This window comes from Podarcis pityusensis, assembly GCF_964106645.2.
Source record: "Podarcis pityusensis genome assembly, chromosome: 4".
Lineage (NCBI taxonomy): Eukaryota > Metazoa > Chordata > Lepidosauria > Squamata > Lacertidae > Podarcis > Podarcis pityusensis.
The window spans coordinates 76072353-76084856 of record NC_138027.1 but is presented as its reverse complement, the minus strand read 5'-3'; the positions used below and the strand labels follow the sequence as shown (position 1 = coordinate 76084856).

General features: G+C 45.6%; 1 protein-coding gene across 4 annotated transcripts in view; it reads right to left on the bottom strand.

Moving 5' to 3' along the window:
* The window catches only part of MAP4K4 (mitogen-activated protein kinase kinase kinase kinase 4), a 137714-nt gene extending 127569 nt beyond the window's left edge, over positions 1–10145 (bottom strand). For 2 of the 4 annotated variants that reach the window (XM_081003346.1, XM_081003347.1), the window contains exons 1-2: positions 9474–10145; positions 8824–8889 (exon numbers count right to left, since the gene is read on the bottom strand). In XM_081003346.1, coding sequence (XP_080859472.1) covers positions 8824–8889; positions 9474–9530 — 123 coding nt within the window. In that variant the 5' untranslated portion in view covers positions 9531–10145. The remainder of the gene's footprint in view (positions 1–8823; positions 8890–9473) is intronic. The other 2 variants (XM_081003348.1, XM_081003349.1) reach the window with 1 other exon arrangement.
* Between the last annotated feature and the right edge of the window lie 2359 nt (positions 10146–12504).

The window sequence follows — 12504 nt, the reverse complement described above, 5'->3', positions numbered from 1 at the left end:
TTCTGAGATTTTTCAAGTAGGAAGTGGGTTCCCAGCTGGTTTTCTTTCTGAAACCTTACAAGCATTGATATTAAACCATCTACAAAACAGAAGCAGCCACCATCTTTTATTATTTGGACCCAAAACTTCAGCTGCCACTTCACTCATCATACATGACCACATCATGTACCACACATGGGGACTCTTGAACAGTATGCAGCAGCAGGCTGCTTGTCCATGTAGTAAATCATCATTTATTTTTAAATACATTTTAATGAGATGGGTGAACTGGGCTATTTAAGCATCAACAAGCAAACAGTTGTCAGGTGCTCCATAGGTAGCTTCCTGGGCTTACAGGAAGTCCAGCTGAGGATGCTATGGGTTTCCCAAGAAAACCTTCTAAAACACCAGTTTCTCAGCTTGCAAGACCAGGCAAATTACACCACAATTAATAAAGCTTGCAACCTGCAGCCTCCTTTGTTTGTACAGCAATCAGGTGATTAAAAAGCCAGCGCTTCTATTTTTATTCACCATTGTAATACCACTGTATCATGTTTGGGGGGAAAGGAACTCAGCTTGTTAGCACTGAAGTTAGTCCAGCGAAAAGTGGCATTAACAATCCAGTGGTCATCCATGTACCTGGATGCCCTTCTCAAGTTCCCCTGCCCTTAGAGAGGAGGTGGATTTAATAGGGAACTTTTCTCAGCCAGAGAACCGAGTCCCTTTGGGCAACCTGTCAGGAGCCAGGGCCAGTAGTGGACAAGGCCAAAGGGAGAAGTGGGAAGATTTTGAACTTATGTAGAGTAGGCTAGTTTCGCCGCACACTCGCACATCCTTCTCTGTCCTCCAATCAGGCAAGCAAGAGAGAATATCAGGGCATACTGCAGAAATACAAAAGAAGAGTGCAAAGCAGGGGTCCAGTGAGGAGTGTGGCAGAGAGAAATAAGGGGGGGCTGAAGGGGAGGTAGGTAATAGGTAAACGACCCCTGAATGGTTAAGTCCAGCCAAAGGCTACTGCGGGGTTGCAGCGCTCATCTCACTTTCAGGCCGAGGGAGCCGACGTTTGTCCACAGACAGATTTCCGGGTCATGTGGCCAGCATGACTAAACCACTTCTGGCACAACGGAACACCGTGATGGAAACCAGAGCACACAGAAACGCTGGTTACCTTCCCGCCGCAGCGGTACTTTTTATCCACTTGCACTGCCATGCTAGGTTGGCAAGAGCTGGGACAACGGGAGCTCACCCCGTTGCGGGGATTCGACCTTCCGATCAGCAAGCCCAAGAGGCTCAGTGGTTTAGACAACAGCACCACCTTTGGGAGGAGAGGTACCCCACCCCACAGGCCTGAGATACCCCACCACCACCATGACTGACACACCTCTGCAACCCCACTCCTCAAAATATTCTCATGGCATCTATACTAACAGTCTTTGCATGGTGCCTAAACAGTATTTTATTCTTTTCATGCCTCTCGGCCGAATTCTGCTTAAGAAGTTTGCTTCATTCTTGCTTGCTATGTCCCCTACTGCTGCCTTAAAGTGGTCTTTGCTCTCTTTGCCGCCACTGGATTCACTTCTGATTATTTTTCATCTTATTTAATTAAGCCACTTTGATAACCGATAGTGGGAAAGTGGGCATTATGTGTGTGCTTTTAAATGACACCCAAAGCAACATTTCAGAATAACGCGCCAAGGAACATGTTAGCTTACACCACACTTGACTTCCTACCCCCACAATGTTCAGCTTGAACATACTGCAACCCCGGGAAGGAGGAAACCTGATAAAACCCAACGTGCATGTTTTATTAGCTGCATTTGATGCCCAAGCATTTTGTTGTGAACGGATACAAAATTGTTGGCCTACTGAAAATTCCACTTAGCCATTTTTCATCCTGTGTTTGTATTTTTCCTATGCTCCATTCACCACCACAAGGCGTATTTTTTTACTTAGCACTAAGTACTTTTCTATTACTTCTTCCTTCCGTTTCCTGAATTAGAAGACTCCAAAGCCTAAGCTCCCACAGTCTGCAGTAAGGTAGCAATCTCTGAACTGAAGGATACAAGTGTAATTAGTGGGCTCCGTTTGGTTAACGTACCCTTAGCCGTTAGAATAATTTTCACAAAACACCTTAATAACCCCTAGCTTCTCTGTAACTCATTCACATTATTTTGAAGCATACAGGAAGAAGCTATATTGCTTTTATTATTTGTTACGTTTAAAGTATCAACTGTAGCCCACTCTTCATTGTGAAGAACAGGTCACAAAGCCGTAAAAACATTAAAACGTAATCTTAATGAAACAAAACACAAAACAATGACAAAACATTGCAAATATTTTTATCGCAGCAGATTTAACACAGTAGCAAACCATCCAGAAGGCCAGGGCAAATATACAGGTCTGCAGCTAGTGACAAAAGTCAATGCCAGCTTTATTTGGGAGAGAAGGGAACTTCATAAATGGGGGGCTTCTACTGAGAATGTATTATAGGATCATAGAATTGTAGAATTGGAAGGAACCATGAGTATCATTCTAGTCCAACTCCCTGCAATACAGGATTCTTTTGCCCAACGTGGGACTAGAACCCATGACCCCTATTAGATTAGGAGATTAGGAGTCTCACGCTCTACTGACTGAGCTATCTATTTTGTACCACCTAACTGCAGAGCTGTGGGTTAAACCACAGAGCCTAGGACTTGCCAATCAGAAGGTCAGCGGTTCGAATCCCCACAACAGGGTGAGCTTCCGTTGCTCCCCTGCTCCTGCCAACCTAGCAGTTCAAAAGCACATCCAAGTGCAAGTAGATAAATAGGTACCGCTCCAGCGGGAAGTTAAACGGCGTTTCTGTGCACTGCTCTGGTTTGCCAGAAGCGGCTTAGTCATGCTGGCCACATGACCCGGAAGTTGTACGCCGGCTCCCTCAGCCAGTAAAGCGAGATGAGCACCGCAACCCCAGAGTCGGTCACGATTGGACATAATGGTCAGGGGTCCCTTTACCTTTAAACTGCAGAGCATATTGCAGGTCTTTATGGCATTCATTTAGCTGTTCATGGTTAGGAGAAAAGGGTGGGGGGAAATAAAATAAAATATAATAATAATAATAATAATAATAATAATAATAATAGTGTCATCTCATAGGCACATGTATACAATCTATGCAGAAGTAATCCATCCCCCCAAAAATAATCAAGTAGTGCAGAGCCAAATTCTTAAGAAAAAGTATAAAGCACAGTGCATACTTTTGAGAAACTGGTCTGGCTTATTTCCCAAGAGCAAGTGACCTCACCAATAGTGGCTCACCAGTAAAGAATAGCATTTCTTTCCCATGTTCAGCAAAATGAAGTAAAGTCACAAATGACTCTCTCTTTTTACTACAGGGACACAAAGGATAAAGTAGTTATTTGGCAATGGCCAAGGCTTCCTTAAACCATATTTACTGAAGTAACAATGGCTTTATCTTGGCGAGGGAAATTATTTTCACAGGCCTCAGATTATTTTCACATCAGCAGTAAGCCATCCCCTATTACATCACTCCTGTATGGGCCAGAACTAAGGCAATATGCATAATTTACATGTAGCTTTGGAAAGCTGAAATATGAATCAAACAAAAGATGCCTTCACTATGAATTAATTCTCACAAGGCTTCTAGAAAGCAACAGTCATGAGAACCTAGGAGAGTCATCCCTGATTCAAACGGCACATTTCCTGTTATAGCTCAAACCTAACATGCCAATTACTTTCTAATCATTAGCGTGTGCTGGGGTCTCTGAACGCACATGAGAAATATTTACAGCAGCTGGTTTTTGGAATGACACATTTTCTCTGTAGGGCTCGATTTTTATTTCTGCGCTTTAAAAGAGAGCGCGCAATCAATCATCGTTCCCCCAATTGTCTTTTTGCAGAGCATGCCTTGCCATCATTGTCAAACTATTCCCTCCAAATTTATAGCCACTGAAGCAAACATACCCCACTAACTCAGAGTACTTGATTTGTTAATCACCCAAAATAAATTGAGCCTAACTCACAAAGGAAGAATTAGAATCTCTCCAGTGTACACAGCAGAGGTGCAGTTTGACGCTCATCTATACCAAACAGAAAAGTTTAAGTGCTACCACAATTCCATTCACCCTTTGAGTATGAAAGTGCTAAGCAGCATACAACCACAGAAGGGCCAACTTTTTTTTATCTTGCTGAAAAGTTGCACCAGGGTGGCAGTGGACAGGGAGCAGGCAACTGGGGGCAGGGGAGGCTCAGGAACTGCCAATTTTAGGCAATTCAAAAGAAGCTCTTCATGCTTGTAAACATGATAGCTGCATTCAGACATGGGGTTTATTGTGTTAGCTTTCTTGGTTATAAAGCTAGCACATCCATCCCCGTTTTTCACGTTGCTTCTACACCTCAGCAACTGCTGACGGTTATGGAACCGTGGCTTCTTGATCAACATAGTGTCATGTCACCTGCAATTTTAAATGGCAGGAAAGAACTGTGTGCTGGGATACTGCCCCAAATTTCATCACACGAGCACACTGGAAAATTGCAATCCAAATGGTTTTCCGAATGAATGATTATTTCTCCTGTGAACAACATGGAAATGAGCACGAAACTTCCACTGTATTTCCAGAAGTGGCTCGACGCAGCCTTTATGAGCAGATAGTTGTCAAGTGTCCTCTGCCTCTCAGTGAAACCAAAGACCCCAAAAACAGGAATGGGCAATAGCACAATACAGAACTTAGGGTTGTGGAAAGGGCCGCACTGAGATATATGATGAAGGGAGGAGAAAACAGTAGTCAGCTGATGGTTTTTGTGGCCATCAGGCATCAAAAGGACAGAGTATAATGTTCCTACAAGTGCCCCAGTAGATTGCTAGCACTTTTTCATTTTATAATTGTAATTAACGAATTAATGTCCCGCCAAGAATGAATCATTCTGCTATAAAACACTTCACAGAGTCGAACAAAACACAGAAGTTCATGTAGCCTTTTATGCACGAATGTGCATTCAGCCCACACAAATAAGCACAGATTTTTTAGACTGTTGTGATTCATAAGCAAACAAGTATGGTCAAGGTATTCTACACCAGAGGTACTTGCACTGCTTAAGCCGTTGGCAATAGTTTTGTCAAGCACAGTTAGGTGCCTATAATCTTATTTAAAGGTACTCCATAGAGAATTGCTAAACTGGCGTTGCATTGTTCACCAGTTTCATTCCCATATTGGTGATTGCAAAATTCAGATTCTACTTTATCGTCTTGAAGCACTTCAATAGAGAGTTTCTTAGCAAAAGAGGCAGATAGAAACAAACAAACAAACACAACCACAGGCAATGTCTATGCCAAGTCCAAATCATTTAGCTAATTTTATACAGCTAATTTCATACTACCATCTAGCGCTAATTCAACATGCCCAACATTAGAACAAAATAGATGTGAAACAGCCTATTGTCTCTTAAGGATCAGGCAGACTACACAATATAAACACAGGAAAGAACATGCACACAGCAGAACATTTCAGCTCCCCATTCTCCAATGAGAGAATGAACACCAGTGGGCAAGTCTGTACATGCCATTTAGCTGACAATCAGTTGACCTCAACTCAGGGAAGAGGGGTTCCTCTTTGACATTCTAACAATACCCGGCTTTCTAGACAAATTTTATCTTATCCCAAATAGCTTTATTCATTGTACTTCTGCCAGACATAACTATTTGCTGCACAAAAGTCGTCAAACTTCTGTGGGAGGTTCACAACTACTGCTTTCCTTTAACCTCTAAATGTTCTATTTTTTAAATAGCTTTGAAACAACAACATTTTACTCGCTTAACCCAGAGGGTGGTTGGGACAGCAATGTAATCTATTATTTCATTTTCATGCTAATTTTAAAAAATACTCTCTAAGTGACTCTCCCCACCCCCGCCAAGACACATTTGTAAACAGATGTGAGGGCTGGTGCATCTTTGGCCCGCCAGATGTTGCTGACTACAACTCCCATCATTCTTGGCCATGCTGGCTGAGGCCGATGGGATTTGGAAAACATCCGGAGGGCCACAGATTCTCCTATTTACGTGTACCAATAAACTGCGTACTAGTGTATCTCTTTGACGTCAACAATGACATCAATGGTAAGGCTGGCCTTGAACATCTCATACACATGCCTTAGCATGAATTGACACACATACTTTCAAAGATTTACTACATAGCTTCCTTTGCCAATATCTGTGAAGAAGTTCCTATAAAAGAGAAAACCTTAGACCTTAACACTATTTGCACATGGTTGCTTCACTTCTTTCATATCTTAGGGCAATAGCCAATCTACCACAGCTAATTGATGCTAAGAAGACAGTTGGACATATTCATGGACAACAGCTTTTAAAAATAACTTTTAAGTTTTCTATACGAAACAAGAATACTTAAGCTATTGTGCAGTCCCAACAAACCAGGAAGCAAAAAGTTATACACAATATAATTAAGACAAAACAAAGAAAGGCAACTTTAATATTCTTCTGATTTTCATGCATAGTTCAATACATAAGAAGTTGTAGTCGCTTCACTATGTCCCCGATTTTCAGCTCAACTGATATTCATTATATCAAGACAAAGGTCCCAGAATTGAAATTATCAGTAGCATGGCAAGTGCAGCATCAAACAGAGATCTGGGCATACCCTGAAATATTCAAAGTACAGGTTTACTGCCAGCTAAATTCTGTAAGAATCGCTCAGTTTGGTCACAGGGCTTTAACTCCAAGGACTGGTCCCAAAGACAGCTTTGTAATACGACTTCATCTTGAAGTTGCTTGTTATCTTAGGATCTCTTACCAGTTATTCAACTATTAACTAAATTCCATCACTTTGGATACTGTCCAGTCCCCAAACCTGAGCAGTGATTGGATAGGTAAGAAGAATCTCCTTCCATGCAGCCAAATGGGTATTTTTTTGCCATACCAAAAAAAAGCAACAGGATGTTGCATCACATAACGTCTTTGAAGCAAAAGTGGCACATGCACATTTGGGCTCACACCACTTTGATTCTATGTGTGTATGCAACTTACCAAAACATCGTTATCTCTAGCAGAGGTATTCCACAATCACATTTCTCTCCATTGTATATACTGGCAATACACTACTGGCAATAACGAAGCCCTCTGTTTACATGATGTAGTCAGCCACCTTTTGTAAATATTATGGGACCCTGGAGTGATTACCTACTATTTTCATTCCACACTGGAATGGCACCCAAGCAAAAAATAAATAAATAGTAAAACTATAATCAGCCAGCCTATAGTCAACTCATAAAACATTTTATTTAGCTCAAAGCATTGTCAAATTAGTTGACTTATTTTCTACTCGTTTTATTTACAAGAGATTCTAAACTCACACAACTGAACTCCCTTCTAGGGGTAGCAGGAAGAGGACACACCCAATGTGATATATAAGCTTCACAAGCAAAGAAATTGCAGGGGAAAATATCATTATGAAACAGTTTCAAAGGGTCAGCCATAAATCAGCCTCAAACTTAGACATGTTTTAAAGTCGTTTTAACATTGCATAGGACTAACTCCTTTTGTTTACAGCAAGATCAAAGCTACTTCATATCACTACCGCTCATCCAGCCAACAATCTCCTTACAAAATACAGCTTGTAGATCATTGTAAAACAAAAGAGAAATACCAAGGACACCACACATCAAAAGAAGGTGATTCCCACGTTGGAACAAGCATGTAAACAAAGAATGGGGAAACTGTGGCCCTATAGATGCATCCCTGGCCATTTATCACACTGGACTGGGGTTGATGGGAGTTGCCGAGTCCACCAATATCTGTAGAGCCATAGGTCCCCCATTATGGACATACAAAGACACATACTCTACTTTTTTCACTGAATGTACACAAGATGGGGACCCACAACTGGTCATGTACTGAAACTCTATTGTGATAAGGAGCCTCTATTGTGATAAGTTGGAAGACAGGCTTATTAGACTTGGGTGCACACCAAACAACAAGCAAACCTCTTCCTATCTTTTACAAACCTTCCTTAGGCTTGGCCATCCTTTACTCATGTAAAATGTACAATGAAAAACTTAGTCATATGGGTGACTAAACATTACACAGCCATGAAATCTCAATATTGGTTCCTTTTATATAACAGACTTTGGGGGGAGGGGGGGCTGTTATCTTCCCTTCACACCTAGCCTTTGAAAACAGCAACATCTCTCAGTATCCTACAATTGTTTCCTCTGTATGTGTGCGCTTCTCCCCAAATCATTTGCTCGTCAAACAGGTTATTCTATGAATTCTGATCTTCTGCTCTCCAGACATACAATAACATTCCCTGCTCTTTTTACCCTGATTCACCCCACCCCTTTACATCCACACCCTCTTACAGAGTTAAAAGACACTGGAGGTAATGTGATGCCAGTCTCCACATCTTAACACGCCTTGGAAGGATCCATAACAAAGAAAGCTAGTGACATTCTCCCCACCAAAAAAAGCTATCTATTTTCAATAAAGGCAGGAACACCCCCAATTTCCCCACTATCACATATCAGCATACTGACAGGGCCAACTGAATAAACAAGACTGGATGGTTGTGAAGGAGAATACACAATTTAAAAGCTTCTTGGATCCTAATTTTGGGGCAGCAACAAGCTAACTCAGTGGGTTCTTCAGACCCCAAAAGGGTCATTGAGGGAATAAACAGCAGAGCTTGACAGCTGTGTCACAAAGCCACCAGAGATTTACTTCCCCTTAACTTTTGTTTGCAAAGCAGGGTGGCCAGCCAGCATCAAGGCTGTGCAAGAGAAAAATGTGCATGTATTATTATTTTTAAAGGAAATGAAATTCTTGACACAAACCTTATAAACTTGACCATATGTGCCATTTCCAACCACTTCCACCAGCTCAAAAATCCCAGCAGGGTCCTACACAATAAAGGTGTGGAGAAGGGAGGGGGAGGAAGATAAGAGGAAAAAAGCAGGGTTATATAGATAAGAAAAGCACCATCGGCGCACCCATCCGCCCCCCAAAAACGCCACTGTCTGGAGGGGATTGTTTGGCTGTACAGCTGTTGCGCCCTGATTTTCCACGCACATGCCAATACATGCAAACAAAGGAAAGCAGCCCAAGACTGAACTCATCTCTCTCTCTCCCCTCCCCATAAGCTCCAAGGAACAAAACGGGGCGATGACAAACCAGCCAGCCGGCCGAAGGGCTCCTTCTCAGCCGCAGCAAGCAACCGCGACCACCCCCCTTGCAAACCCCGGAGCTTCTTTCCCCCAACAACGCCACCCCCCAACTCTCCCTCCCTACCCCCCACCCCGCTTTTCTCCCCCAACCCAGCTGCGAACAACAAAAGCCACGCCAGGGGAGACGTCTCCCGCTTTGTGTGGCCAGCGGGAGGCAGAAAAGACGAGCGGGGCGAGGGAACGAGGGGTCGCCTGCCGCGCCCCGCTTAGCCAGCCAGCCGGTCCCCCACCCAAGCCAGCCCACCTCCAGCCGCACTCACCCGTAAGGAGGAGAGGTCTATCTCCCCCAGACTTTTCGCAGGAGAGTCGTTCGCCATTTTCCCCGTCGCTTCTATTAAATAATTCCTCTTTCTTTCTATTAACAAAAGACGGCAAGCACTGCTAGCACGCCAGGGTGAAGGAGAGGAGAAAGCGCCGCCCCTTCCTTCCTACCCCCCCTCACCCAAAACCCCCAATCTCTCTCTCTCTCTCTCTTTCTCCTTCCCCCCCTCCTCCCTCTCTTCCTTCACTCCAGGATAAAACTCTTCTTCATTGGAGGAGGGATGCAGGGCGAGATGTGGGAGGAGGCAGCTCGGGTCCGCTTAGCTTTCCTTCCCAAGGAGGCTGGCGGAGGGGTTGTCGGTTCAATTGTGGCCGTCGTCGTTTTATTAAAAAAAAAAAAAGGAGAGTCCCGTCCCCCCCTTTCAGCCTCTGGTGCGCGCGAAGGTCGGCTTTTTACGCCATGGTCGAGGAACCAGATGCGCCTGTCCTCGCGCGCGCGCGCGCTCCCTCCTCCTCAGCCAGCCACATCCAACATAGCGAGCCGGGAGCCGGCGGTGGGAAGGGAGGAAGGAAGGAAAAGAGGAGGAGGAGGAGGGCAAGGAGGAGGAGGTGGAGCAGCAGCAGCCCCGCTTCCTCGAGAGCGCGCACACGCGCGCGCACAGAAGGGTTTGCCACCCACCCACCAACCCACCCAAAGGCGCACGCGAACAATAAAAAGCGCCACCCGGACGCAGTTGCTTCCTCTGCCTTTCTCCTCCTGCTGCCGCCGCCGCCGGAGCGCAAAAAAAGGGCACCGGGCGCCCCGGCGGAGAGAGTTTCCTCCGTGAGGCTTGGAGGGAGACAGACAAAGCGAGCCGAAGAGGTGTGGGAAAGGGATGCAAAAAAAATAGACTCCGCGGAGCCCGAGGACGCCAAGCGGCGCCCCTTCTCTCCCTTTCCCCCGACAGGAAAACCCAGCGGAAACGCAAACGCGCACCAAAGCACTTCTGGGTAAATTAGGGAGGAACGGCTGCGAGGAGGAGGAGGGGGGGGGGTGGCAGTCGTCTGTTGCTCTCAGTCAAAGTCTGTCTGAGCCGGGGGGGGGGATCTTTGTTCGAGCGAATATATCAATATGCGAGCAGGGGCGTGGCAGGGAACAATAGATTTGTTTTAAAGAAAAAGCTCCGCTCAAGTCAGGCCCCGAGCTGGGCCCTCGCCTCCCAGGAAAGAGCCAAAATATGTTTCCACACATCAGCCCTCCAGAACAATGCAAGCCTTTATATATAGGGGAGAAGGGGGTAGGAGAATCGGTGCACAAGGGGACGCTCATGAATGGATGGCCACTGAGACACTTATCAGGATTGGAAGTGAAAGCTGAGAATTCTCAGTGATGCATTTGCGCAGGAAGGGCAGAAATCTAGTGCTGTTCAATCATAAGGGCAAGTTGGATGGGATGCATTTCCATCTCTGCTGCTAGATGGCCCTGACAGCGTTTGGGCCATGGCTTAAAACCAGTTATTGGTTTGATTCATCTTAGGAAGACCCGAAGACTTAGTTATAATTCTGTGGTGAAGATAGGCTTCCCTGACAACCCGGTCTTCTGCTGTTTTCCTCCCATTAGTTGGAGATTGTACAGCGGTAGGGTTTGGGCCTTGTAACATCAGGCACTACAAATGGCGGACAGCAAGTTGCATAATCATGTAGGCACACTCAGTACTTAATACACTAATAATGGCATAACAAATGCTTAACTGGACATTGCCAGGTAAGGTTGATAAAGATCACTGTCTGAAAGAGAGATGCTCCAATCAAGTGTAGACAGTGTTGAGCCAAAGGAACCAATAGTCTGACTACCTATAGGGCAGCTTCTCGCTATAGGCATCTGCTTACAGTATTCTTAATGAAAATGGGGAGGGGGAGCAGGCTTGGGTGTCACATGACATGCACAGTCGCTCATTGGGCTGAACTCATTGGTGACGCTAGAATGAGGCTTACAAACGTTTGGCCTTCCTGGCACTGTGGGGCCACAACTCCCACTATCCTGGACCAAAAGGCCACTCTGATTCGGATTGATGGGAGTTGGGGTCCCAAGAATGGGCCACAGGTTAACTACTCCTGTGTCTGTGTGAGATGAACATAGGGAACAGCCTTGTACCATATCAGGCTATTTGGCCATCTAGCCTAGTCTTATTTAGTCTTGACTTTCCTCACCCTGGTACCCAACAGAGGTTGTAAGGCTACAAGTCCCATCATCCCTGACTGTGTGATGGCCTGGGACTCGGGCTTGGACTCGTAGCCGGAGGAGTCTCAGCCCGCACTGGATCCTCTGCCTCAGGCAGCATCTGAACCGAGTCTAGGGCCTGATTCTGAAGAGCCCCAGTCTGCACAGGTTCCCCTGCAACAAGCACCAGCTGGGCCGAGTTAGGGGCCTGAGCCTGCCCTGGCTCCAGATGCGGGGATTACCTCGTTGACCTCTGCTGGGCAATCAGGTACAGCTGCTCCACTCCCAGTTGGGTCAGGAGAGGCTGGGTGGCCTCTGGGTCTAGTAACCCACCAACATCTCCCGAGCTGCAGAGACTCAGGTCTGAGAGAAGGAGAGACCTGAGTACTTGCAAGAGGAGTGCTCGCCTTTGGGCAAGACAGGGAGGTGAATCATTGGGGGATCAGGACCAGCCGTTACCCCAGCAGAGATGGGAGCAACATTGCTGCTTGCTGGAACCTGCCTGAGACCTTGTGCCTGACCTAGCCTGGTTTCCTGCCTTGGCCCTGTTGGACTGACTCCTCGCGGAACCCTTGGATTAGGGTAGACCTGGGCTGCGTGGCCCAGCACAGGCTGTCAGTTATACTGACTGGGAATTTTAGTCCAAAACATCTGGAGGGCACCAAGTTGGCAAAGGTGATCTAGCCTGACAGGCAGCTGCTGTTCAGGCAGAGGGGCCTTTCCCAGAATTGCTTTCTGAAGCCTTTAAACTGAGGTGCCCAGAGATTGGAGCTGTGACTATATATACACAAAAACCATGCACTCTACCACTGCGCCATGGAATATTGTAA